Source organism: Hylobates moloch, unplaced genomic scaffold (assembly GCF_009828535.3).
Source record: "Hylobates moloch isolate HMO894 unplaced genomic scaffold, HMol_V3 SCAFFOLD_6, whole genome shotgun sequence".
Classification (NCBI taxonomy): Eukaryota; Metazoa; Chordata; class Mammalia; order Primates; family Hylobatidae; genus Hylobates; species Hylobates moloch.
The window spans coordinates 69585202-69612612 of record NW_026652281.1 but is presented as its reverse complement, the minus strand read 5'-3'; the positions used below and the strand labels follow the sequence as shown (position 1 = coordinate 69612612).

At 36.4% G+C, this 27411-nt stretch overlaps 1 protein-coding gene across 1 annotated transcript in view; it reads left to right on the top strand.

Moving 5' to 3' along the window:
• The window catches only part of SCAMP1 (secretory carrier membrane protein 1), a 124169-nt gene extending 97303 nt beyond the window's left edge, over positions 1-26866 (top strand). Inside the window, exons 7-9 of the mRNA XM_032156993.2 lie at positions 1890-1991; positions 5149-5266; positions 21658-26866. Coding sequence (XP_032012884.1) covers positions 1890-1991; positions 5149-5266; positions 21658-21822 — 385 coding nt within the window. The 3' untranslated portion in view covers positions 21823-26866. The remainder of the gene's footprint in view (positions 1-1889; positions 1992-5148; positions 5267-21657) is intronic.
• Positions 26867-27411: the final 545 nt, after the last annotated feature.

The following is a 27411-nucleotide window of genomic DNA, read 5'->3' as shown; positions in this document are numbered from 1 at the left end:
CTCCTCCTCCTCCCTCCTCCTTCCTCCCCCCTCCTCCCCCCTCCTCCTCCACTACTACCACTACTACTACTACTTCTTCTTCCTCTTCTTCCTCCTCTTTCTCCTCCTCCTCCTCCTCCTCCTCTTCCTTTTCCCTTTTTTTTTTTTTTTTTTTTAAATAAAGATGGGTATCTCACCATGTTGCCCAGGCTGGTGTCAAACTCCTGGCCTCAAGTAATCTTCTTGCCTCAGGGTCTAAATAGCTGAGATTACAGGTGTGAGCCATTACGCCAGCTCCCAAAAGACACTCTTAAGAGAATGAAAAGACAAGCAACAGACAGAGAAAATCTTTGTCAAGGATATATCTGAAAGAGGACTTGTATTTCTAGAATATAGTTTTAAAAACTCTCACAACTCAACGATAAGGGAAAAAACCATCTAATTACAACATCAGAAAAAGATTTTAATTAGTTCATGAAAGAAGATCTATATATGACAAAAAGCACATAAAAAGATGCTCGGCAACATTACTTATTAGGAAGATGCAAATTAAAACCATGTAAGATATCTCTCTACAGCTATTAGAATAGCTAGAATTAAAAAGACCATAACAAGTGTTAGTGAGATGTGGAGGAGCTGGAATACTCATGTACTGCCAGTGGGGATGAAAAGTAGAATAACCAGGCCGGGCACAGTGGCTCATGCCTGTAATCCCAGCACTTTGGGAAGCCAAGGCGGGCAGATCACCTGAGGTCGGGAGTTCGAGACCAGCCTGACCAACGTGGAGAAACCCTGTCTCTACTAAAAATACAAAATTAGCTGGGCATGGTGGCCTATGCCTGTAATCCCAGCTACTCGGGGGGCTGAGACAGGAGAATCACTTGAACCTGGGAGGCAGAGGTTGCGGTGAGCCGAGATCATGCCATTGCACTCCAACCTGGGCAAGAAGAGCAAAACACCGTCTCAAAAAAAAAAAATAAATAAATAAAAAATAAATAAATAAATAAATAAAAATAGAACAACCTGTTTGTAAAACAGTTTGGCAGTTTCTTAAAAAGTTAAACATATACCTATGATATGTTCCAGCCTTCCCACTCGTAGGTATTTACCTAAGAGAAAAAGGAAATATATGTTCATGGGAAGACTTGTACATGACTATTAATAATAGCTTTATTATTAATAATGATAACTTTATTTTTAATAGTAAAAAACTAGAAACAACCTAAATGTCCCAACAGTGAATGAATAAACTGTGGTGTATTTACACAGTGGAATACTACTCAGCAATGAAAAGGAATGAACTTTTGATACATGCCACAAAACTGGGTGAATCTCAGAATAGTGCTGAGTAAAATAAGCCAGACAAGAAAAAAAGACTATATAATATATGATCCCATTTATATAAAACTCTATAAAATAGTCAAACTATGGTAACAGAAAAGCAGTGGGTAGGGTAGGGCTACCAAGGGGCTCAAGGATACTTTGGGAATATGCTCACCATAGTGATTGGGGAATCAAGTATATAAATATGTCAAAAATTATTAAAGCGATATTTTAAATATTTGCAATTCATTGTATGTTGATTGTAATTCTATGATGCTGTTTAATAAAAGAAGAAAACGAGTAAGTTTTTTTGTCGAGAGGGATTGCGGTGCAGTTGGAAATTGAAAGGACAAAGTGAGGTTAGAATAACGATATCTAGTGTTGGCATGAGGAGTTCACATAAGTTATTACAATGTTATTAACTTGAGGCATCAGGTAGTTGCCACTTTTTTTTGTTTGTGCTTTTAAGGTTTGAATGTCATTCTGCAGGTGAATGTAAAGATAATGAGAAAAATGACGTTTTCCCCCTTCTTTCTCTCTTCCTAACCCCCTTTTTTCTTTCTTTCTTTCTTTTTTTTTTTTCAAAGGAGTGACAGTTCATTTAGATTCTTTGTATTCTTCTTCGTCTATATTTGTCAGTTTGCTGTACATGTACTCCAAGCTGCAGGATTTCATAACTGGGGCAATTGGTAAGTTTTTTTTACTAGTTTTCAGCTTTAATCTAATATTGCAATATAATTTTTGGCTTCCTAATCTGTTAACACAAATAAACCAGATTGGAAAAAAGCAAAAAATTTTTTTTAAATGCAATTTAAAAATGTCACAAGGCATAAACTTTGGACAAATCTGTCTCTTTGAAGATTATGTTCCCATCTTTAAAAACAGCACATTTTATCTAGTTTAAATAAAACATGTATGTAAGGGCGCTAAGAGGAAGACTGCAAAAGAGACTGAGGTGGTCAGAGAGATAGAGGGACCAAGGAATGTGGAAGGGACAGGAAAGAACTTCAGGGATTTTAAGGAAAAGGATACCTATTATGTATAAAGCCCTATTTTAGGTATACAAACATATATTTTTATATACGAATATACATGGACACTTGTCTTTGAAAGGTAGAATCACTGCACACACGTATATACATATATCTTTAAAACAATCGAATCATTCTCATAGCTCATTCAGTGGGGGACCCTCAGAAATGGAGACTATCTGGACCCAGACTAGGAGGTAATAGCAGATTTAGGTCTCTCTTTACATTCTGATGCAAACATTCCTTGAGTGAAATGGTGGGTGGAAGAGTACACATCTCTAAAATTATCTGTTCCTCTCTTCTTTCTTTTATACTGACTTGCATTCAGCTGTGTTCTTACATGCCAGAAGCATATGTGATGCAACTTTGTTCCACTGTGTACATTAAACCAAAGTTGAAATTAGCATTTAATTAGAATGTGTTGAGGACTTACATTTAGTATTCTGCTACTGAAGTGGAGAAGTGATTGGCAGTTAGACAACTCTTGGCAGTTCTGCAGAGCTCCTAATGGGCATAAATACATGCAGAGAATTTATATAGATATTTTAAATCAGTTCTCGGATAAAGTAGTTTTTATTATTATTTTAAATGGTGTCTAGTTTTTGGTATTTTAGGGAAAGGAAACGTTTTAAATGTTTAATTAAAAATATACTGCTTACTTTAACAGCACAAGGTTTTTTAAATTTTCGTGAAATTGAGGTAATTTCTTTCGCTTTTTAGCACAGACATAGGGAAAATGCTAAAATTGAGCATAACAGCATGTATGTGACTAAAGAGCGTAAAAAGAGTCTGCTAATGAGGGTGCATACAGAATTGACCTGTTTTAATATAGACCCTCATGTAATTCAGATTTTTTAGGTTAAACTTTTTACTTTTAGGTAATTGTAGATTCACATACAATCATAATAAATAATGCAGAGATCTCAGGTCCCCTTTATCTAGTTTCTCCCAATGGTAATAATCTTGTAGAACTATAGTAAAATATAAATACCAAGATTTTGACATTGATAGTAAAGATACAGAACATTTTCATCACCAGAGGATTCCTCATGTTGCTTTTTCATAGCCACACTCAAAACTCCCCTTTTCCCACTCCTTAACCTCTGGCAATCACTGATGTGTTCTTCATTTCTGTTGTTTTGTCATTTCAAGAAGGTTGTAGATGTGGAATCATAGTCTACAACCTTTGGCTTTTTTCCACTCAGTGTTATTTTCTGGAGATTTATCCAGGTTGTTATGTTTATCTGTAGTTTATTCCAATTGATTGATTGATTGATTGATTGATTGATTGAGACAGAGTCTCGCCCTATCACCCAGGCTGGAGTGCCGTGGCATGATCTCAGCTCACTGCCTCCACCTCCTCAGTTCAAGTGATTCTCATGCCTCAGCCTCCCAAGTAGCTGGGATTACAGGTGCCTGCCACCCAGCCCAGCTAATTTTTCTATTTTTAGTAGAGACAGGGTTTTGCCATGTTGCCCAGGCAGGTCTTGAAGTCCTGGCCTCATGTGATCTGCCCGCCTCAGCCTTCCAAAATACTGGGATTACAAGTGTGAGCTACCATGTCCGGCCTCCTTTTTATTTTTGAGTAGTATTCTATGATATGGATGTATCACAGGTTATTTAACTGTTCACCAGTTGAAGGGCATCAGTATTGTGTCCAGTTTTGGACTATTGCAAATAAAGCTGCCATGAAATTTGTGAATTGATTTTTGTGTGAGAATAATTTTCATTTCTCTGGGATACATGCCCAAGAGTGTAATTATTGGGTTATATGGATGTTGCATGTTTAGTTTTTTAAAGAAACAGACAAACTGTTTTCTAGAATGCTTGTACTATTTTACACTCCCACCAACAATTATGAGCAATTTAGTCTCCACTTCCTCACCAGCATTTAGTGGTTATTACTTTTTATTTTAGCCATCCTAATAGGTGTGTAGTGATATCTCATTGTGGTTTTGAACATCTTTTCATGTGCTTATTTGTCGTCTTTATGTCCTCTTGGTAAAATGTCTCTGCATGTCTTTTATCCATTTTCTTAATTTTTTTATTCTGTTGAGCTTTGAAAGTGATGTATATTTTAGATGTGAATCCTTTGTTGGATATATGGTTTATAAATATCTTCTTTCATAATTCAGCAGAATTGAAAATAAACATTTAAAAAAATGTAATAATAGGCCAGGTGCGGTGGCTCACGCTATAATCCCAGCACTTTGGGAGGCCGAGTCAGGTGGATCATGAGGTCAGGAGTTCGAGACCAGTCTGACCAACATGGTGAAACCCCGTCTCTACTAAAAATACAAAAAGTAGCCAGGCGTGGTGGCACATGCCTGTAATCCCAGCTACTCAGGAGGCTGAGGTAAGAGAATCGCTTGAACCCAGGAGGCGGAGGTTACAATGAGCCGAGGTCACGCCACTATACTCCAGCCTGGGCAACAGAGCGAGACTCTGTCTCAAAAAAAAAAGAGTAATAACTCAAAACTCATAAGCTTAAAAAATGTACAGCTGAAAAAACATAAAGTCTGGAATTAAACACTTGAGCCTCTGGAGTTTGGTTTGTTTTTGAATTTAGACTATGCCATTTATAAGCTGTGTGACCTCGGGCAAGTTACTGAATGTCTCAGTTCCTCATTTGTCAAATGGGGATTTAAAACAGCATCTGTCCTATTGGCTGGGTTGTGAGAATTAAATGCGCTAATACACATAAAGAACTTGAATATTGCCTGGCTGATAAGTGTTGAATATATATTAGATATTATGCTATTTTTAAAAGTTTACATTAACTTTTGCCTAATTACACATATTTATTACTTTTTAGTGGTTGGATTTCATCCCTTACTGGTCTCAACCAAAATATTCCTGTTGGAATCATGATGATAATCATAGCAGCACTTTTCACAGCATCAGCAGTCATCTCACTAGTTATGTTCAAAAAAGTAAGTAAAATTTTATGTCTAAATTTTTATAGTGAACGTGATGTAAAGTTCTCATTTTCCTATTTTGCTATAATTTGGTGTAACCTGAAGCCATTTTATCGTTATTGTACAAGTTTGCTCTCTGAGGATTACTTTTTACAATTAAAAGTTATGCATAGGTACATTTTAGAAAATTGCATCACATTTTAAACTTCAGTAAAAAAGGAATATTTTAAAATCATTTTAAATGAAGGCTTTCATGAGTTAGAGTCAGCCTCATTTTTAAAATTTGGATTTTTAAATATACTCTAAATTTCTTTTTTTTGATATGAAGCATATTAGCCTGATTAATAAATAGAGGTAAAATTATGTGGTGTGTACATTTTATTCATATATGTCTCTTAGGTTTTTTGTTTTGTTTTTTAATTTTTTTATTATAAATTCAGAGGGAACATATGCAGGTTTGCTACATGGTTATGTTGCGTAATGCTGGGGTTTGGGCTTCTATTGCACCCATCACCCAAATAGTGAACATAGTACCCGATAATTTTTCAAGCTTTGCTCTTCTCCCTCCCTCCCTTTTGGAGTCCCCAGTGTCTGTTTCCATCTTTATGTCTGTGTGAACCCTTTGTTTAGCTCCCACTTCTAAGTGAGAACATGCAGTATTTGATTTTCTGTTTGTGTGTTAATTCAGTTAGGATAATGGCCTCCAGCTGCATCTATGTTGCTATGAAGGACATAATTTCATTTTTTAGGTGGTGTAGTATTTCGTGGTGTATATATATCACATTTTCTTTATTCAGTCTACTGTTGATGGACACTTAGGTTGATTCTATGACTTTGCCATTGTGAATAGTGCTGCAATAAGCATATGAGTGCAGGTTTCTTTTTGATAAAATGATTTCTTTTCTTTTGGTTAGATACCCAGTAGGGGGATTGCTGGGTTGAATGGAAGTTCTATTTTTACTTCTTTGAGAAATCTCCATACTGTTTTCCACAGAAGTTGAACAAATTTATATTCCCATCAACGGTATATAAGCATTCAATTTTCTCTGCATCCTTGCCAACATCTGTTGTTTTTTGACTTTTTAATAATAGCCATTTTGACTGGTGTGAGATGGGAATTATTGTGGTTTTGATTTGCATTTCTCTGATTGGTGATGTTGAGTTTTCTTATGTTTGTTAACTGCTTGTATGTCTTCATTCAAGAAGTGTCTGTTGATGTCCTTTGTCTACTTTTTAATGGGGTTGTCTTTTTTTCTTGTTGATTTGTTTAAGTCCTTTATACATTCTGGATATTAGTCCTTTGTCAGATGCATAGTTTGCACATATTTTCTCCCATCCTGTAGATTTTCTGTTTACTCTGTTTATTCTTTCCTTCCTTCCTTCCTTCCTTCCTTCCTTCCTTCCTTCCTTCCTTCTTTCTTTCTTTCTTTCTTGTCTTGTCTTTCCTCTGTCTTCCTGTCTTTCTGTCTTCCTGTCTTCCTGTCTTTCTTTTGTGAAAGAGAGTCTCACTCTGTCACCCAGGCTGGAGTGCAGTGGCTCAATCTCAGCTCATTGCAATCTCCACCTCCCGGGTTCACACAGTTTTCCTGTCTCAGCCTCTTGAGTAGCTAGGATTACAGGCGTGCACCAGCATGCCTGGCTAATTTTTGTATTTTTAGTAGAGATGGAGTTTGACCATGTTGGCCAGCCTGGCCTCGAACTCCAGACCTCAAATGATCAGCCCTCACAAAGTACTGGGATTACAGGCATGAGCCACTGCACCCAGCCTGTTTAGTGTTTCTTTTGCTATGCAGAAGCTCTTTAAGTCCCATTTGTCCATTTTTGTTTGTGTTCCATTTGCTGTTGAGGTCTTAGTAGTAAATTCTTTGTCTAGGCCAATGTCTAGAAGAGTATTTCCTAAATTTTTTTCTAGGATTTTTGTAGTTTGAGGTTTTACTTTTAAGTCTTCAATCCATCTTGAGTTAATTTTTGTATATGGTGAGAAGTAGGGGTCAGTTTTATTCTTCTGCATGTGGCTAGCCAGTTTACCCAGCACCATTTATTGAATAGGGTGTCCTTTCCCCATTGTTCATTATTGTCAGCTTTGTTAAAGATCAGTTGGTTGTATATGTGTGGCATTATTTCTGGGTTCTCTGCTCCATTGGTCTGTTTTTGTACTGGTTACCATGCTGTTTGCTTACCATAGTCTTTTTTCTTTTTTGAGACAGAATCTTGCTCTGACGCCCAGGCTGGAGTGCAGTGGCACAATCTCGGCTCACTGCACCCTCCGCCTCCCCAGGTTCAAGTGATTCTCATGCCTCAGACAGCCAAGTAGTTGGGACTAACAAGTGTGAGCCACCACACCTGGCTAATTTTTGTATTTTTAGTAGAGATGGGATTTCACCATGTTGGCCAGGTTGGTCTCTAACTCCTGGCCTCAAGTGATCCGCCCACCTCAGCCTCCCAAAGTGCTGGGATTACAGGTGTGAGCCACTGTGCACTATAGTTTGAAGTCAGGCAATATGATGCCTCTGGCTCTGTTCTTTTTGCTTAGGATTGCTTTAGCTATTCAGGCTCTTTTTGGTTCCATATGAATTTTAGAATTGTATTTTCTACTTTTGTGAAAAATGATGTTGGTAATTTGATAGGATTGTATTGGATCTATATATTGCTTTGGGCAGTATGGTCATTGTAACAATACTGATTCTTCTAATCCATGAATGTGAATGTTTTTCCATTTCTTTGTGTCATGTATGATTTCTTTCATCAGTGATTTGCAATTCTTCTTATGGAGTTCTTTCACCTTCTTAGTTAAATGTATTCTAGATGTGTGTAGGAGTGTGTGTGTGTGTGTGTGTGTGTGTGTGTGTGTGTCTATTGTAAATGGGATTGGGTTCTTTATTTGGTTCTCGGCTTGAACGTTGTTGGTGTTTAGAAATGCTACTGATTTTTGTATGTTGATTTTGTATCTTAAAACTTTTTGTTGGTTTTTTGAGACAGAATCTCACTCCGTTGCCCAGGCTGGAGTGCAGTGGTGTGATCTTGGCTCACGGCAGCCTCTGCCTCCTGGGTTCAGGCAATTCTCATGTTTTAGCCTCCTGAGTAGCTGGGATTACAGCTGTGGCACCCAGCTAGTTTTTTTTTGTATTTTTAGTAGAGATGATTTCGCCACGTTGGCCAGTCTGGTCTCTAACTCCTGACCTCAAGTGATCCACTTGCCTTGGCCTCCCAAAGTTCGGGATTACAGGTGTGAGCCACCACACTCGGTCTGTATGTTGAAACTTTACTCAAGTTATTTATCAGGTTTAGGAGTCATTTAGGATTTGTAACTGCCCAGTTGTTTTAGCTACACTTCTTCCTGTAGAATTCCCATGTCTGTTTTCACAGCCTTAAAAAAAAAAAAAATCTGGCTGGGCGCGGTGGCTCAAGCCTGTAATCCCAGCACTTTGGGAGGCCGAGGCGGGCGGATCGTGAGGTCAGGAGATCGAGACCATCCTGGCTAACACGGTGAAACCCCGTCTCTACTAAAAATACAAAAAATTAGCCGGACGTGTTGGTGGGCGCCTGTAGTCCCAGCTACTTGGGAGGCTGAGGCAGGAGAATGGCGTGAACCCGGGAGGCGGAGCTTGCAGTGAGCTGAGATCGCACCATTGCACTCCCGCCTGGGAGACAGAGCAAGACTCCGTCTCAAAAAAAAAAAATCATTACATAGAGGAAGGTAAATTAGTGTTTTTATTTGTTTATTTAAAGTTTTATTTTGTCTTGGATATATATAATTTTGATATATTTTATATGTATTCAAATATGATATTGAGACCTTGGGAATAACACCTATGTTTTAAATGATAAAGACTTTTTGATAGGTCTCACTTTAAAGAAAGTAAGTCCTTATAATTTTTTTACTATTTTATTACTTGAGAATATGTATGAGGACTGCATAGAAATAATTTTACCTTTTATTTAAAACCACTTTGTACTCTTTCAGTGCTTTACTCAGACATTTGCCTTTTATCCTTCTCAAAACCCTGCAAAGGTTAGACTGTGTCCGTTCTTCCATATTTTCTCTATTTGAAATTTTTAACTTCTCCTCTGCACCAAACACACATACCATTGACACTCAGCTCTCTTAATGTTACTAAATCCCTTTTCCAGTTTTCCTCCTCCTTAACCTCTGTAGCTTTCTATATCACAGATGGCTCCTCTGCTAAGACTTTGCAATGATGTTCTAATTCTCCTGCTTCTCTGGCTATTCTTTCTCCTCCATTTCTTTATCCAGTTCATAAATTAAGGTCTTAAATGTAATCGGCTCTTTGTGCTATGCAGTCGTTTTCTTTGGAAATTTCATCTTCCCTTATTATTTCAGTTTCTTCTCTACCTAGGTGACCTAGAATCTTGGAATTGGAAAAGATAATGCTTTGCATAAACCTTTAGTTGCGTGTTCAATTGGTCATTTTCATCGCCAGTTGTTGATTGATATCATCTTCTCACAGTAATGCATCATAAACTCTTTGGTTTCTTAGTGATAGATGTTCCTTTTGAATATTCTGAGTAATATTCAAGAAGCGTTTATTAAGACCACATATTGTGTAGATTCCGTTATTATGAAATGTCTAAAATGGGCAAATATATAGAGACAGAAAATATATTAACAGCTTGCCTGTGGCTTATGGGTGGGGTGGGGAGTGGGGGTAATGAAAGTATTCTAAAATTAGGTTGTGTAGTCACAACTCTGTGAATATACTAAAAATCATTGAATTGTACACTTTAAAGGGTAAATTGCATAGTATACAGATTTTATCTTACTGAAGCTTTTTTTTTTTTCTGAAGAAACACTTATTGAATACCTACTATGAATGAGATGGCACTAAGCACTTTATGTAATTCCACTGAACATTTTTGTCAGTGCTGTGATTGCTTCTGTCAGTGCTTCCATTACTTCTTTTTTGAGACAGAATCTTGCTCTCTCGTCAGGCTGGAGTGCAGTGGTGCGATCTTGGCTCACTGCAGCCTCCGCCTCCTAGGTTCAAGCAATTCTCCTGACTCAGCCTCCCAAGTAGCTGGGACTACCGGCATGCACCACCACACTCAGCTATTTTTTTTTTTCTTTTTTTTGAGATAGAGTCTTGCTCTGTCACCAGGCTGGAATGCGGTGGCACAATCTCTGCTCACTGCAACCTCCAACTCCCTGGTTCAAGCAATTCTCCTGCCTCAGCCTCCTAAGTAGCTGGGATTACAGGCATGTGCCATCATGCCCAGCTAATTTTTGTATTTTTAGTAGAGACAGGGTTTCACCATGTTGGCCAGGATGCTCTTGATCTCCTGACCTCGTGATCTGCCTACTGGGATTACAGGGATGAGTCACCGCGCCCAGCCACTTCCATTACTTTTTAATTCACTTTCTTAGATACCTTTTTAGTATCTTTTCCATCTTTCTCTTCTTTTCCATTTCCAACTTCAGCTAATCCAGAAATTTTTTTTACGGGTTACTTATATTCCCTCATCTTTCTTGCAGTCCATTTAATGTATAATTACTATATTAACCTTAAAAAAACCCCAAGAAATTGGCACTCTGCAGATTTTTGACATGGATCTGGGATTGGGAATGGCATTTTGGTGGCAGTGCGAAGAAGGGCTACATTCAGAAACACCAGCATCGCTGAGGTTGTAAAAACACACTACATGCCATAAAGCCATCAAATGGGTCTTAATAACCTAATGATGAAATCACTTTTATTGTGCTCAGCCATACTCTGGGCCCTATGCAGAACATTTTACCAGTATTATGCCATTTTGTCCTCTCAAAGAATCACAGATTGGGATTATAGTGGTGGTGGGAAGAAGGGCTAATGGTGACATCTCACAGCTCCATGATTCACACTTTCCATTTTAGTCAGACTATACTGCTCGGTTTCTTCAGATACATCATGTACATTCCTTTGTTCCAGATTTTGTTTATATGATGTTTTTTAATCCATGCATTAATTCATCTTCCCTGCTAGTTGAAGACCTACTAGTATTCTTTCAAGACCCAGCTCTGATCTTGCTGTGTCTCCCAGAATGTTTTTTGTTGGCCTGTATCTTAGGGACCATGTCATTCTCTGTTTTCTTGGGGAAACTTAACTGTCTATATTGCTCACTGTGGGACCTGGGCATAAGCCAGTTTATATGCTTTATGGTGCACGTATTCTGGGTACGCAGCTGTTAAGCACCCCCAGTGTGAACAAGTCTTTTAGCATTGGAATGAGATGAGAAGAGCAAGAGTTTTGCTTTGGAACTATACAACTCAGGTTGAAATTTTGACAGCTTCACTTACAGCTGTGTGACCTGAGACAGACTTCTGTAACCACTCAGGTTTAGTGTCCTCAACTGTACTCCAAGCTGCATGAGAGTGGAGACCTGTTCTGTATACTTTCAGGTTGTATTCCTCACATCTGGAACAGTGACATGCAGTAATTGGCATGTGATAGGCACTCAGATATTTGTTGAATAAAAGAAAGAATGGGAAGAGTAACCACTTTCATAGGGTTGTTGTGAGGATTAAATGAAACAGTGAACGTAAACTGCATAGAACAGGGCCTTCTCAATTAATAGTTTTTCCTTTCTGATCTTGACCTCTATCATTTTATATTCAGGGTCTGGTTACTGTCTACTTTTGTTTAGTAGATGCCTTTATCAGTCAGCATGCTATCAGAAACAGAAAGAATGAAGAGGTTAATTGCAGGGAATTGGCTGGTGAGGTCAGCCTGATATCAAGAGGGCAGGCCGGAACTCTCAGGCAGAAGCTGAAACTCTGGTCCACAAGTGGGATTTCTTCTTCCTCAGAGGAACTCCAGTTCTGTTCTTAAGGCCTTTCAACAGATTGGATGGGGCATACCCAGATAATCTAGAACACTCTTAAAGTCAACTGATGGTAGATGCCGATTACATCTACAAAATACCTTCACAACAGCACCTAGGTTAGTGTTTGATTGAATAAGTGGAGACTATGGCCTAGCCAAATTAACACATAACACTGACCATCACAGCACCATTCTTTGGTGAATTCTTTTATTATTTCACATGTATTATTGAGGGTGTTTTATAGAACTAGAAATATAATACATTTAGAGTATAGTAGAGGGTTTTGTAGTGTGTGGCAGTTTTCACTCATTTGTTAAACAGCTGTTATTGAGCATGTATTCTGTGCCAGGCACTGGGCTGTGCATGAGCTCAGAGAGATCACCTGTTGATGAGGAAGAGAAACAAATTGGTGGGCCCCCCAATTCAGTGATTTAATGGCCATGATAGAGGTAAGTATAGGGAGCAGAGGGACACCTCATCAAGTTTTGGAGGTCTTTTAAGTATTGCCTCAGCTGAGATATAATGATGGCTGCTTATCATTATCGTTATCTAAGCAAAAGAATAAGGGACAGGGAAGAGGATAAGAGGGATAAGGAGGTACCAGAGAGTGGGGATACCACGTTCACATCTAGTTGTAGGAAATAACATGGCAAATTCAGGGAATTAAATGTAGCTCAGAATGGATGGGAGATAAAACATGGTGTGAGCTGGGGCTAGGAGAATTGTAGGGTGTTGGTATTGAAAGATGAAATTGAACACCTAAGTATAGTTTTATCCTACAGGGTCTTGTTAAGGAGTTTAAATCTTCTCCAAAAAGTGGTAGTGAGCCATAGAAGAGTTTTAAGGAAGAGAGTAATTGAATTGATTAGATTTGAATTTTAGAAGCATTATTCTGAAATACATTTGGGATTTGTGGGGCCGAGCAGTGATACTTGGAAACACTTAGGAGACAGGCTAGGAAGCTGATTAGTAATGATGGTGGCCTGAACTGAGGAAATGTGAAGAAAATGTAGTCAAGAGAAAATGAGCAGATAACGATTAATCCAACTTGGGCCTGGAAGTAGGGGACAAGGTAAGACTCAAGGATGACACCCAGGTTTTTAGATGATGGACCATTCAAGAAGAGAGTACAAGAAAAATGGTTTGGGGATCAAGATGTTTTCCACGTTGACCTTGAATTTGGGGAGTGTAAATTAACTGGTGGGGCATTAAAATATAAATATTGAGTAGGCATTTGTATATACGAGTCAGGAGCAAGGGAAGAACTTTAGGCTGGATTTCTAGACTGGAAAGGATTGACTTTTGTTGAAGTAAATGAAGCCTAGAAAGTGTATGGAGTCAGAAGAGGGCCTTAGGGAGAATACTCACAGCAATTAAGACTCTGCTGTGGGTGGAGTATGAAGGGAACTTTAACCATCACTGGCAGTGGTTGAGGAATGTGTGGCACAGATGATCAGTAGAGCCAGGGTGTGGAGGAAGTGTTTATTCTGTAGCTGTTCTATCATGGACTACTCTGTGCACACTCTGAATACTTTGACCAGCAGTTTTTTTCCTTTCCATTTTCCAGGTGTACAGTTTTTCAGGATCCACCACACAAAGGAAAAGTTATAGAACGGTGCTCATATGCCAGGCATTGAAAAGAAATATGACTTTCTCGAATAAAATAAAAGTATTGATATGGATATCATGCAGCATACTCTGATATTTTGTTGTTGTTGTTGTTGTTGTTTACCTCATAGTTAAAGAAGTTACCAGAACTTCTCTTTATGTATGTTCACAAGTTCCTAAACTACTCTGGGTCTCAGATTCTTTATCTGTGAAATAAGGAGTTTAGATGAGATGATATTCTGTATGATTTTATGAAGTACGATAGGGATACTATAAGATAAAATATAATTTGCACCAGCTTTCATATTTTAATAGCAGGGATTTCTCTTGCTGTAATAGAAATTAAGATCCAATTTTAAAAACCTAATTTTTCTTTTTTAATTTTCTGTTTCACACTTGATCAAAACTGGCAGTTTAATGACAAAAAATCCTTTGCAGGTATGTAGCAGTATTTATAACCACTAGGGGTCAGGCTTTTCAAGAACAGTTAATGCCCTCTAACCGTAATCTGTGCACAGGTTTGACTCTAGAATTGTTGGATTTTATTAAGCTGTCCTTCTCTTAAGGTAAATGTGCTCTGTCCTATATATTTATCCTAATTGAAGTGAATAGGATTTTGGTAATTTCGTTGACTTTCTGTTGCCTTGCATAACTGAAGTAGGTCATCACTGGTGCTGCAGTGCCCAGTATGAGATTGTGCTGTTTGTTTCCCCCACAGTGTCGTTTTATACTCCACATTTCAAATATTGAAAGTATATGTCTCCTGTACATCTAGATGGAGAAGGGTCTAGTTTAGTCCTTATCTTTCAGATTATTTCCAAATGGTGTTTTTTCAAAAGGTCCTCTTTCTATTAGAACTATTAGAAAGAATTGAGTAATGGTTTTGGGCTAAGCAGGGAGATGTTATAAATGTGTCAAATAACAGTGAATGAATGTATCACAGGAGACTATGGATCAGGGGAATCCAAAACTTTTCCCTTCTGTTAATTGGTATAAGAGCTGGAATAACTTAATATGGAGGTAATTAATAGATAATATATCAGTTGTATTCCTTTTGGGACCTGGTTTTGAATGATTATCACTTCCATGAAATTTGTTCATAGACTGTCATGTTCACATTAAATAGTTTTTAATAGTGAATATTTTGCATTTTGAAAGAATTTTAGAAAAAAGTTATTTTACCTCTTTAAAAAACAAGTTTTCCGAAGTGTTTCAAATCTTGTTTATTTACTACAGTATATATTCTGCAGATACTCATTTTTGTGGGAGCGCTGAATTGGGTCTGTGATACAGAACACTGTGATTAAGTCTCACTAGTTGGTGTTTTATGGTAAATGCTTTGTGAAGATATCCTATTATATATAAAGTGATAGTTTTCTTAGGTGAAAAGTGACTCTTACAGTTATCCCTCTATATGCAGGGGATTGGTTTCAGAACCCACACATCCATATACCAAATCTATGCATACTCAAGTCTTGGAGTCAGCCTTGCGGAACCCATGTATTCAAAAAGCCTTCTGTGTACTTGGGTTTTGCATCCCATGAGTACTGTATTTTCTATCTGAGTTTGGTTGGAAAAAAATCACATAAGTGGACCTGCCCAGTTCAAGGATTATCATCTATACTTTCTTTGAAAGCATTGTTATCATTCACCTCTCCCCCTTGTCTCTTCCACTAGGTAACTTTATTTATGACCTAGGATAGAAAGCTGATAATTCCACTGTACTACTTTTCTATAGTCACAAATAGGCATGCTACTTCTCTCTCAGAACCATTGAGCACTGTTGTCTTTGCTGACTAGGAATCAATTCTGGATGGTTCACATTGTCTATTAAAATACTCATCCAGTTACTTGTCACCTTCTTCTAAGGGACACAGATAGAGTAATACTTTTGAATTCCTAGAAAAAAAATGGCACTCTTGAGCAGATTGTTTATATCCTGTCCTCGGTTGATACTCTTAGTATATTCACCTAAAAAAAAAAAAAAAAACTTTACCCCCAATTTTAATTTTGTTACCTTTTTCAATAAGTGCTAAGCTAGCTACTTAATAGATCCCAAATCTAGGTTACTATAACTAAATTATTATTATCTTAGGCATTTTCAAATTTGGTAGATTGGTGAGTATTTATAATGCTATACATATGGCACTTTCATCTAAGTCATCTTTATATGCATATTTTTATTAGCTTTATTGAAATATAATTAACATACAATTCACCCATTTAAAATATGCAGTTTAGACTGTGCATGGTGGTTCACACCTGTAATTCTAGCACTTTGGGAGGCTTTGGGAGGCCAAGGCAAGAAGATGACTTGAGGCGAGGAGTTCGAGATCAGCCTGGGCAACATAATGAGACTACCCTCCAACCCTTTACAAGACATTAAAAAAAAAAAAAAAAAAAAAACAGCCCAGGCATGGTGGTGTGAGTTTATTGTCCTAGCTGTTGGAGAGACTGAGGTGGGAGAATCACTTGAAGCCAGGAATTTGAGGCTGTAGTGAGCTATGATTGCATACCACTACACTCCAGCCTGGGCTACTGAGTGAGACCTTGTCTCTAAAAAATACAAAATAATTAAAAAAAACCTAAAGTATACAATTTAATGGCTTGGTGTATTGTATTTGTTTTAATTGTGGCAAAATATGTATAACATAAACTTTGACATTTTAATTATATTTAGGTGTACAATTCAGTGGCATCAATTACATTCACAGTGTTGTACAACCATCACTAATGTCTATTTCCAGAACTTTGTATTACCCCAAACAGAAACTCTAATCTTTAAGCAATAATTTTATTCCTTCCTATTCTTAGCCTCTGGCAGCCTCTAATTTGCTATGAATTGCCTATTTTAGATATTTCATATAATTGGAGTTATACAATATTTTCCTTCTGTACTTGGCTTATTTCATTACCATAATGTTTTCAAGGTTCATCCATGTTGCAGCATGTATCGGAAATACATTCCTTTTTAAGACTGAATAATATTCCATTGTATCTGTATACTACATTGTGTTTGTCTGTTGATGGGCACTTGAGATTTTCCCACTTTTTGTCTATTGTGAATAGTGCTGCTGTGAACATTGGTGTACAGGTATCTGTTTGAGTCTTTGCTTTCACCTCTCTTGTGTAATATATACCCAGGTGTGGAATTCCTATGTAGTCTTATGGTAATTCTATATTTAGCTTTTTGAGGCACCTCCAAACTGTTTTCTGGAAGGACTGTATCATTTTACATTCCCACCAGCACTTTCTTGACATCCTTGCCAACACTTGTGATTTTCCATTTTTCTCATTCCAGCCATCCTAGCAGGTGTGAAGTGGTATGTCTACTTTAAAAACATTTAACCTCTGAGGTGACTGCAAACTAAGCATTTTGCTTTGTAACACAGGTATAGTCTCCTTAAGCCATATTGCACTTATTTGATACCTTTTAAAAATTATTATTAATGAGGACAATTTTGGAACATTTAATCCCCAGCAGGTAGTAATAATAATTATTCAGTGGCTTCTACTGCAGATTACTAAGCTGTGTCTTTTAGGGAGTGTAACAATGAGTAGAATTAGTTCTTGCCCTTAGGCAAGTAAAATCATGTAGGATATAATACGACATGGACAGAAACCCTGTAAAAGAAGAAGTACATACATGCTCCCCAAAATGTACAAAGGATTGGCGGTACTCTCAATAGGGAAAGCCATAGCTAGTTCAGGCACAAAATGGCAGACAGAGCATTATTTGAGATAGTGCTTAAAGGGTGCGTGAGATTTCAACATGGTGAAACTAGACCGGCAATTCAAGGGGTTACAGAAGGGATATCTGACCCATCTGTGGGCAGGAGGGTTCATAGAGGGTTTCCAGAAATTTCAAACTGAAAATATTAGGCTTAGAGGTCCATACTTTTTTAAAAACTCAAAACAAGAATTTAAAAAATATATTTAAAAAACTCATTTGTTTTTATTTTCCCAGCTTTTATAAAAGTTGAAATAATTTTGGCATGACAGGGATCTTAATAAAAGCACAGTTTCTTGAAATGGTATTCTATGTTTTAATGAAGACATATGTTTGGGTTATTTAAATAAAGTGCCATTATTCTTTACTTCCCACACGATACAGTTTTTCTGTGTCATACACCACCACAGCATGTACTGTCCCTGAAGCTGCATTAAGGAGGCAGGACTCCTTTAAGGAGCGGCATCTACATTTCGACTGTGACACTTCGGCAGATACTTAAAAATTAATTTAACTTATGTTAGTGTAACTCATTTATATACATTCTGATTTGATCTTTAGGAAAACTCTGAGGAGCAGATACTGTAACAAATATTCTTGTTTTATGGGAAGCAGACTTGAAGTTTTGAGTGGTGGCCAGCCAGCTAGAAAGTAGTGGAATTAGTAGATACCAAATTTAGTGCCTTTTCTGTGATTTTCCTAGAACTAAATATTATTTTAGGAGTAATGCAGTTCTCATAAGTAGAAGAGATAGTATTTAAGTTGTTTAATTTTTTTTGAATTCTCTAGGCTATTCTGCATTTATGGAATTTTCCACTAGGTAATATGCATTCAGGTCACATACACGGTGAGATTTTCTAAAGTGACAGTACAGATAAAAAGGCTGTGCAACTTGGTGATAATTGTGCTCCATTTAAGCAACCATCAACTGGTGCATTTTTTACAGCTAAATTGGATTTTATCAAAATTGAAATTTTTTTTTTTTTTTTTGATACTTTAAGTCCTGGGATACATGTGCAGAACATGCGGGTTTGTTACATGGGTATACGTGTGCCATGGTGGTTTGCTGCACCCATCAACCCATTATCTACATTAGGTATTTCTCCTAATGCTATCCCTCCCCTTGCCCCTCACCCCCAAGTTGTGTAATTTTTTTAAAAAATTATAGTACTTGGTGTCAAAACCTTGTCCCTGATATCAGCAGTGTAAATTATCAATAGATACCATCTGAAAACCTGGAGGGAAGTAATAAGCTTTTAGAGATGTTGATCCTGATGATTAGCCTGTCATCTTTCATGGGGCCCTGAAATCAAGAATCCACCCTTTTTCACATGGATATAATGGATTTAATACAGTATTTAGCATTATGCACTGTATATATATGTGGTCTTTTCCCTCTAGGTGGCTCTCTGGGTCTATATAGATACAAACTTTGAGAAATGTGGCTATTCCTACCTTTATTTTGCTTCTATGTTCTGTGGGACTGTGAATTACATTTTAGTAAACTGTGAAGCCCATGAACACATAGTATCAGCCACTCAATTTAGTGCAAGTTTGAAAAAGGAAATAATAAAGCAAATAAGAATTAACATTTATTTATTACATGCTCACAAACTTGGGGGAAGAGGGGAAGAGACAGACAAGTGAATCTGTAATTGCATTGCTCTGATTGGGTCTAGTAAGTAAAGAAGGTTGATAAGATTTCTATAATACACTTCATTTTCTAAGATCCAATCATTTGTACTCACTTTGAGATAAGTGTCTAGAACATAGGAGTAGTGATTTATCTGTATCTTTAATTTTCCGTAGAAAACTTGGTTTTAAAAGGGAATAAAAATAATTACTTTTATACTTAACGATATTGCTAAGGTACTAGGGGAAAGCAGTCTTTGGATTTACCAGTATATGTATTTGTCAGTGCTCTCTTTCTTCCTGACCATTTGACACTTTGAGCTGTAGTAATATGGCGTTTGCTTTTACCACTATATCAGAAGCACTCAGGGCTGTCTGGGTTATTTTTATCTTGTACCGTGATAGATTTTCATGCATTAACTTGCTTTCTTGATAGCTTTTCTGATAGCTTTTCATGTGTTAACGTGCTTTCTTCTCTTGGCATCAGTGAGAAGTATCTGTATCTGGTTCTTCCCTTTCCTCTCCCAGTCATTCCTTCTTCTTGTGAATGCCTCTTAAATAGTCTCTTTTTAAAACAATTTCAATTTTTATTTTAGATTCAGGGGATACATGTGCAGGTTTGTTACAAGGGTATATTATGTGATACTGAGGTTTGGGGGACAGTTGAGCCTGCCATCCAGGTAGTGAGCATAGTACCCAATTGGTAGTTTTTCAATTCTTCTCCCCCTCCCACCTTCCCCTATCTTTTAAGTCCCTAGTGTCTATCGTTGCCATCTTTATGTCCATGTGTACCCAATGTTTAGCTCCCACTTAAAAGTGAGAACATGTGATATTTGGTTTTCTGTTTCTGCATTAATTAGGTTATGTACTTGATTTTATTCTTTCTACTCTGGGTTCTCCATAGACAGTTTATAAATGCCAAAGTTTCAGCTATCATTTATATGTTGTTTTAGACCCTTTGGGCTGCTATAACAAAAATACCGTAGATTGGGTAGCTTAAACAACAAATAATAATTTCTCACAGTTCTAGAGGTTGAGAAGTCCAAGATAAGATACTGACAAATTCAGTGTCTCGGGGGGGCCAACTTCCTGGTTCATAGACAGTTTCTGTGTCCTTATGTGATAGAAGATTGTTAGAGAGCTCTCTGGAGTCTCTTTAAAAAAATAAATAAATAAATAAATAAGTTCTTTTTAGAGACGTATATTGCCCAGGTTGGAGTGGAAGGCTGGGACCATAGGTGTGTGCCACCACATTGGGCCTTGGGGGGTCTCTTTTATAAGGGCATTTATTCCATTAATGCAAGCTTCACCTTCATGGCAAAATCACCCCCGAAAAGGCCTGCCTGCTAATACCATCATATTGGTGGTTGGGATTTTAACATAAGAATTTTGGGGGGAACACAGACATTCAGTCCATAACATATGCTGTTGGTTTCCAAGTCCATGTCTTTAGCCCATTCCTCTCCCAAGCTTTGAACCAAACCTTTACCTGCCTGCTGTGGCAGGCCTAGAGTAGGTTGTCAGTAGACTTGGAATGAATGAACAAATGTTTAGAACTTACCATCTGCCTTCCCCCCAAACCAGCCTATCCTCTCTTTTCTCTGTCTTCTTGAAACTACTTCCCCAACTGCAAGCTTGCTTTGAGAGTCTTTGACTCATTCTTCTTTTTCTTACCTCACAGTTACCAGTTCCTATCCAGGTTTGGAAAAAATACTGACTTGGATGCATTGGCCCTTCCCTAAGCCTGCTTTGATTGCATTCCAGTCAAGCTTCTAATTTAGATCCAGTCACAGTGCAGTGTAATTACCAGTATCTTTCTGTCCCTACTCTGCGAAGTTTGTGGGCATATAATTAATAAATGTTTGTTAGTTCCTTCTTCAAATTTGTGTTAAAATAAGTGGCTGATGTTATGTACTGATGGACTCATAGTTTAATTATGCAGGTTTTAAGACATATACTGATAGAAAATTTTTGAACCCTACTCCTGAAAATAAATTCCAAGATTTGAGTGATTAATCAGTATGGATAAAAAATTCCCAGAAGTGTTTCTTTGTGCATTCTTTAGGACTTGACCATACACAAAAAGTTAAATTGTATACAAAGTGCATAGCGGCAATATGTTGAAGGACATAAGTAGTGCTTGGTACATTAAATGATAAAATGATCTCATTTGATTATAACAGGGCCTGTGGTGTATATATAGCTAAAATAGAAATAGATAAGGTACTGTTCTCTCTGAATAGTCTGGGGTAATAAATTAATGTATTGTTTCTTGTTATTATGTTTAAACCATTTCATGGTAATGCTGTAATAATGTCACTTGACTAATTGGGTGCAGAGGAAAATACAACTTTTTGCAGTTAGCTAAGAAGTTCTTTATTTTTGGCTTAAATTAGCGTAATTATCTCTTCTGCTTGGAGAAGAAAAGGAAAACCTGTATTAAGAAAATGTTTAAATACAATTATTGTGTGTCAGTTTGGTGGCTAATATTCTTCATCTTAGGAATCATGACTACCATCTAGTATTTTTATGTTTGATTAATGTTGAGATTAAGAGCTGCTGGAAATGAATGTGTAGGTTGCTACTTACCTTCTCCCACCTTTTTGTGCCTCTTTAGGTACATGGACTATATCGCACAACAGGTGCTAGTTTTGAGAAGGCTCAACAAGAGTTTGCAACAGGTGTGATGTCCAACAAAACTGTCCAGACCGCAGCTGCAAATGCAGCTTCAACTGCAGCATCTAGTGCAGCTCAGAATGCTTTCAAGGGTAACCAAATTTAAGAATCTTCAAACAATACACTGTTACCTTTTGACTGTACCTTTTTCTCCAGTTACTGTATTCTACAAATATTTTTATGTTCAAAACACACAGTACAGACAGCATGGATATTTCCTGTTCACTTGTGCATGGGCTAAAACCAGGAAAACTTCCTTGTCTTATTACTTTACCTAATAATTTCTTAATATTTCAGTGCCCCTTGCAGAGAAAATATTACATGCTAAATATTCTCCATATTTTTTGGGGGATGACATTCAGTGAATTATTTCAGTGGTGACCCACTGAAAATTAATAATGGTACTTATGATTAAAAACGCATTTAATACTAACTGCAGTAGTTCTTTCAAGAATCTTTAGAGATAAGGATTGCACATTGGAAAAGTAAACTATGTTTCATTCCTTTTTCCCTATTTATATTGAAGGAAATAGGCCAGCAGAGACTTAGGGATTTAAAATTGGCTTGCTTTTTAGCTGTTTCAGTCACCAGTGAAGAGCCTATGTGCATTTTGTAGTAGATAATGTAAAATTTGTCATCTTTTTCTTTTCTTTTTTTTAAGAGTAGCTGATATTTTGATAACAATCTCTAATTTGCATGGGCACCACGTTTCTTATATTAAAAGAATTAGTGTTTTGGCTTCTGTACTGCTTATGGTTGTAGGATTCAGGGGTTAATTGAATCACAGAAATGATTTTCTGCAAGAATGTCTTTTAAATAAAAAGTTTGGGGGTGCAATATAAGAAGTTTATGTAATATGCAGTACATTATCCAAAAGAGAAGGTAGTTAATGCAGTAGAAAGTAGTGGTAATAATTCCTTTTTAAAAAAAATTTCGGTAGTCATATAGTAACATTTTGCTATATGAAAACTGGTATATTCCGTGGTTACAACCAAGATTGTGTCTGGCAGCTCTCTTTTGGGGATGTGTGTGTGTGATTTTTAACAGAGGTATTAAAGGCTAGCCTAACTGTTGTCTAAAAAGAATGTACAGTATTTAAGGGATTTTCCTTTTAGCTTTTCATCTCCAGTGGCATTAAACATAAAAAGACCCTGGCATTTTTTCATATACTTGAATCCCTAAATGTACCTGTCTTTCACTTTTTGAGACGGACTGAATATATCTAAAATTTCCAGCAATAAAAAAAAAAGCATTTAACTTGCACCAAGCAAGAAAATATAAATACAGTTAACTGCATTAAGATAATCACGTTAAAATTGTAACTATGCAGCACAGAACTTCATTCTTACAGTATTCTTGGGTTCAAACTTTGAATCAATTTTAACACTGATTAAATGACTCAAAGACATCTGTAAGTCATGCTACTGTGTTTTGAAAGTCTTTAACTAATTTAAGATTGCAGAATGATAGATAGTGATTATTCAATTAGATTTTAAGTAAGGATTGTGATATTAGAGGCTGGAAATCCTTATTTTTAAAAAAATCAGATAGGCATAAATAGTTAAATCACTTTCATTCTCCCCAAACCTGGAGTTACAGAAAAAGTTTTATGCTAGAGGTGGGATGCCAAGTTCTCACTATCCATGAAGCAGTGCTGCGTGTCACTAGGTAACACAGATCCATCCAGATGGTGTTTACATTTGATTTATTTGGGATCTTATTGACATCAGGTATACTTGGAAGACATTTATTCTTCAGTGTATGAATTTAAAGCTGTTTTTGTAAATATTTCTAATCAGCGATAATTTCTACCTACATTGTCAATCAACTTAGCCAGTTTGTTTTTCAGAGCCTGTAGTCTTATCAGTGTGCTTTATTGAGTGTAGATTTTGCATACATTCAAAACATTAACCACAAAATACAGCAAGTGCACCTATATTCACCATTAACTTATATCCCAAGTCCATTTTTTTCTGTACACTACAAACAAAAGATATATTAGAGACTTTTGAAAAGTGCTGAAATACTTTGCTTCAGAATTGGAATGTTTATATCCTGTAGAAATCCTCAAAGGTAGCATTATTAAATAGCAAAGAATAATTAGAACCCACATATCTTTTTTTGTGTGGTTGGGGAAAATGTTTTAAAATCCAGTTATTTAATACAAGTTTGAGAGAGAAAATTGTTTTTTAAAAATATACATGTGCATTGAAATGATGGCAATGCTTATAGTATGATCAAGTATGAAAGGAGCTTTAAATTCTTATATTTACTTTTCTCTCAGTAAATTGTTAAATTCTCACTCAGCAAAAGATTGGCATTTGTTAGTGTTTTATATTTAATACTAAAATCACAGTCATTAAATCATAGTCATAAAATGGTCTTCACATAGTAGTCATCCGTGTCATTTTTCAGTTTGTAATATTAAATTATGGCTATTTTATTTCAAACTAAAGTTTGAACACTGGAAAATCATTGCTCAGTGATTTGTAATTTGGGACTTGGATTATTTATCTAGAGATGTTTGTATATTTTGTCAGTAACTAATATTGCGCTGCCATCATGGTGACTGTCATGGTTCTACAGAAATGCCCTCCATGTGTCCCTCTAATGTTGCATGTTTCAGTGGGTTGGAAGTTTTGTATATTTATTGTATTAACAGAGTGTCATAAAATAAAATGCTGTTTACTGGATGTTTGTTTGTATAATTTTGAGCACTATAATAGCAATTCGGAGACATTGTTAAAGGTTTGATGTATACAGAAATTCCATGTTTGATTTTTTAAAATATGTGTATAAGTCTGTCATGTGCTAAACAAAATAATATGAAAGACCTAGTTAAAAATTCTAAGCAACATAAAATGACCATTTTTCTGTTGCATTAGACCTTTACAGGTAATGGAACATGAGCTTCACCCATAATAAATATTTTGGCCCCTTTAAGGTCAAAATGCAGATCATCTAGAAGTTAGATTCAAAATGGAAAACCTATTCATGGCTCAGATTTTTCATTGTGGATTAAAAATGGGTGTCTCTGTACTAGTATTGTATTTATTCAATTGAACTTGTATTCTGATTTCTAGCCTTGCTACCTATTGCTGTTTTATGTACTGATGAAAGTACCTATTTGTGTATATTGGATTTTTCACTTGGTTAGCTAAAGAAGATGTAAAAATATCTAAAATAATGTTCATGGTGAATCTTATTTTGAGAAATACATGTTAAAAAAGGAACAGTATTCTTTATTTTCTGGGTGTTATATTTAAAAAAAGCGAGTTTGGATTTTTACACCCAATTTACTAGGAAAATATTTTGTTCTGTAATTCATGTTAAAATTATGTATGGTTTGCATTTTAAGGGGATTTATGTTAGGTTAATTAGTTGTTTCTGTAAATCATTTGTAATAGCATAGTGCTTTTTACTCATTGCTGTATCTTTTTCTGAAAACACTGTTGTTAACATCTAATTCAGTATCCTTATTGGTACAAATCTGTGTTTAGCATGACTGTTTATATACAGAATTTGTTACATTTTGAGCATTTTTCCCCCTGCTTATGTATACCTTACAGTTACCATGGCTGTCATACACCATTTCACTGTATCTCCTTTCAGTTTTTCCTTAAGGAAAATGTTTAGAGGAATTTGTTCATTTCATGTGATTAAGCCCTTTAGAGGGAAATAAGATTGGTTTATTTAAAAAAAATTGAGGATGGTTAAAAAAACAGAAAACACCTTACTTTGATACATTTTAAAGTACAATAGTATACATTTATTTAGAGTAGAATAATGTGTTTAAAACATGAGTTATTTTAAATACTTTTTTATTAAGCTAAAAGGTTTTATCTCACATATTAAGTATTACAGAAAGTGAAGTATTTTGGCTAGAATTTTAGGGCATATTTTATAAAGCAGCATGCCTGTAATATTGGTGGGTATTTTTAAACTTTAGTACTTTATCACAGTACGTAGAGAGCTAGAAATAAATCTAGAAACTTTCTAAGCCAGGTATTGCCACTAACCTATCTTATATAAGCAGATATCTCTTATTTGAAGATTGTAGGAAAATAGAGAAAGACTTTTCTCCAGTTTTCTCACCCCTGCTGTGGGTTTTATATTTACAATGTAACTTTAGGGTTTGGGTAAGACAAACATTTAATGTATAGAATTTTGGCCAGGCGTGGTGGCTCACGCCTGTAATCCCAGCACTTTGGGAGGCCAAGGTGGGTGGATCACGAGGTCAGGAGATCGAAACCATCCTGGCTAACATGGTGAAACCCCGTCTCTAATAAAAATACAAAAAAATTAGCCGGGCATGGTGGCGGGTGCCTGTAGTCCCAGCTACTTGGGAGGCTGAGGCAGGAGAATGGCGTGAACCCAGGAGGTGAAGCTTGCAGTGAGCCGAGATCTCGCCACTGCACTCCAGCCTGGGCAACAGAGCGAGACTCCATCTCAAAAAAAAAAAAAAAAAAAAAGAATTTTCATTAGTGCTGGCCGTGTTTCAAATGGCAAGGGAACATGGGAACTATCATGTGGCAATGTAGTGAGTGTTAAACTTTGTGTTTGTCCAAATCCTGATTTATTTTTCAGTTCCTATCTTTCTGGGCTTGACATGGCTGATGGTGTAGCTGAAACCCTCCTAACACTAAAAGCCATTTAATCTTTTCTGTAATAGGAGCAGAAAATAGTTAATCATCTACCTAGTAATATAAGATTACTCTGAATATTATCTTCTAAACATTAAAACAGTTCTAGTTTGTAGAATAATACCATACAAGTTTTATTTTTAAATTCTAGTTATTTTCAGTGCTTACTTAAATGTAATTCTAGAATTCCTCCACAACTTTTAATATTTTGTATGCCAGTGATTCTCATGATAAATCATGGTTGTAGTAGTTGTTACTGTTGGCAGTTTGTAGTAGTATTCAGGTATTTTGGGGATGGGGGAAAACACCGAAAATCAGTATCTTTTATCTGGTGATCACTGTGGTATCTACAGTATTCTAGTGTCCTGCACAAAAACTGAACCCCCACTGGGCCTATGCATCCCTCACACTTTTTTTCTAGTATAAAAGCAATACATATGTGTTGTAGAACAATTAAAAATTCAGAAAGTGATAAAAGAAAATAAAAAGAACTCCTTAATTCTATCATCTTGGGGTACCTCTGCTAATATTTTATTGTCTTCCATTCTTTTTCTATGCATATGTATTTTGTAGAGTAAAGAGATATAAGCAATATGGATTTTTAAAAACCTTATTTTCCCCTCACTTAGCTTTATGTCATAATGGCCCAATAGTTTAGTTTTTTAAATTAACTTTTTTAATTTATAAAATTAATGTATATTTCAGTATAAATTATAGAAAATATAAGCAAAAGAAATAACAAATTCTCCTAATTTTATATCCATGAATAACTTCTATTAAAATCTGGTTTATATCTATTTTTCTAGGAAGACAACTTCCTAATATTAAAAATGAGATGACCCTGTACATCCTTGCACATCCTTTAGGGATGTCTACCTACTCCTCAAAAGCCCCATTTCTTTGGGTCCTTAAAGTCCACATTGGTACTGGATGTCATCTGGCCATAGTGGACTCATTCCTGGCTCATCAGTTTTTTATTCTGAATGTAGATATGTCTAGAACTCTACTGTTCCAGAATTGGAACGTAAGAGGTAGCCATTTTCTGCCATGAG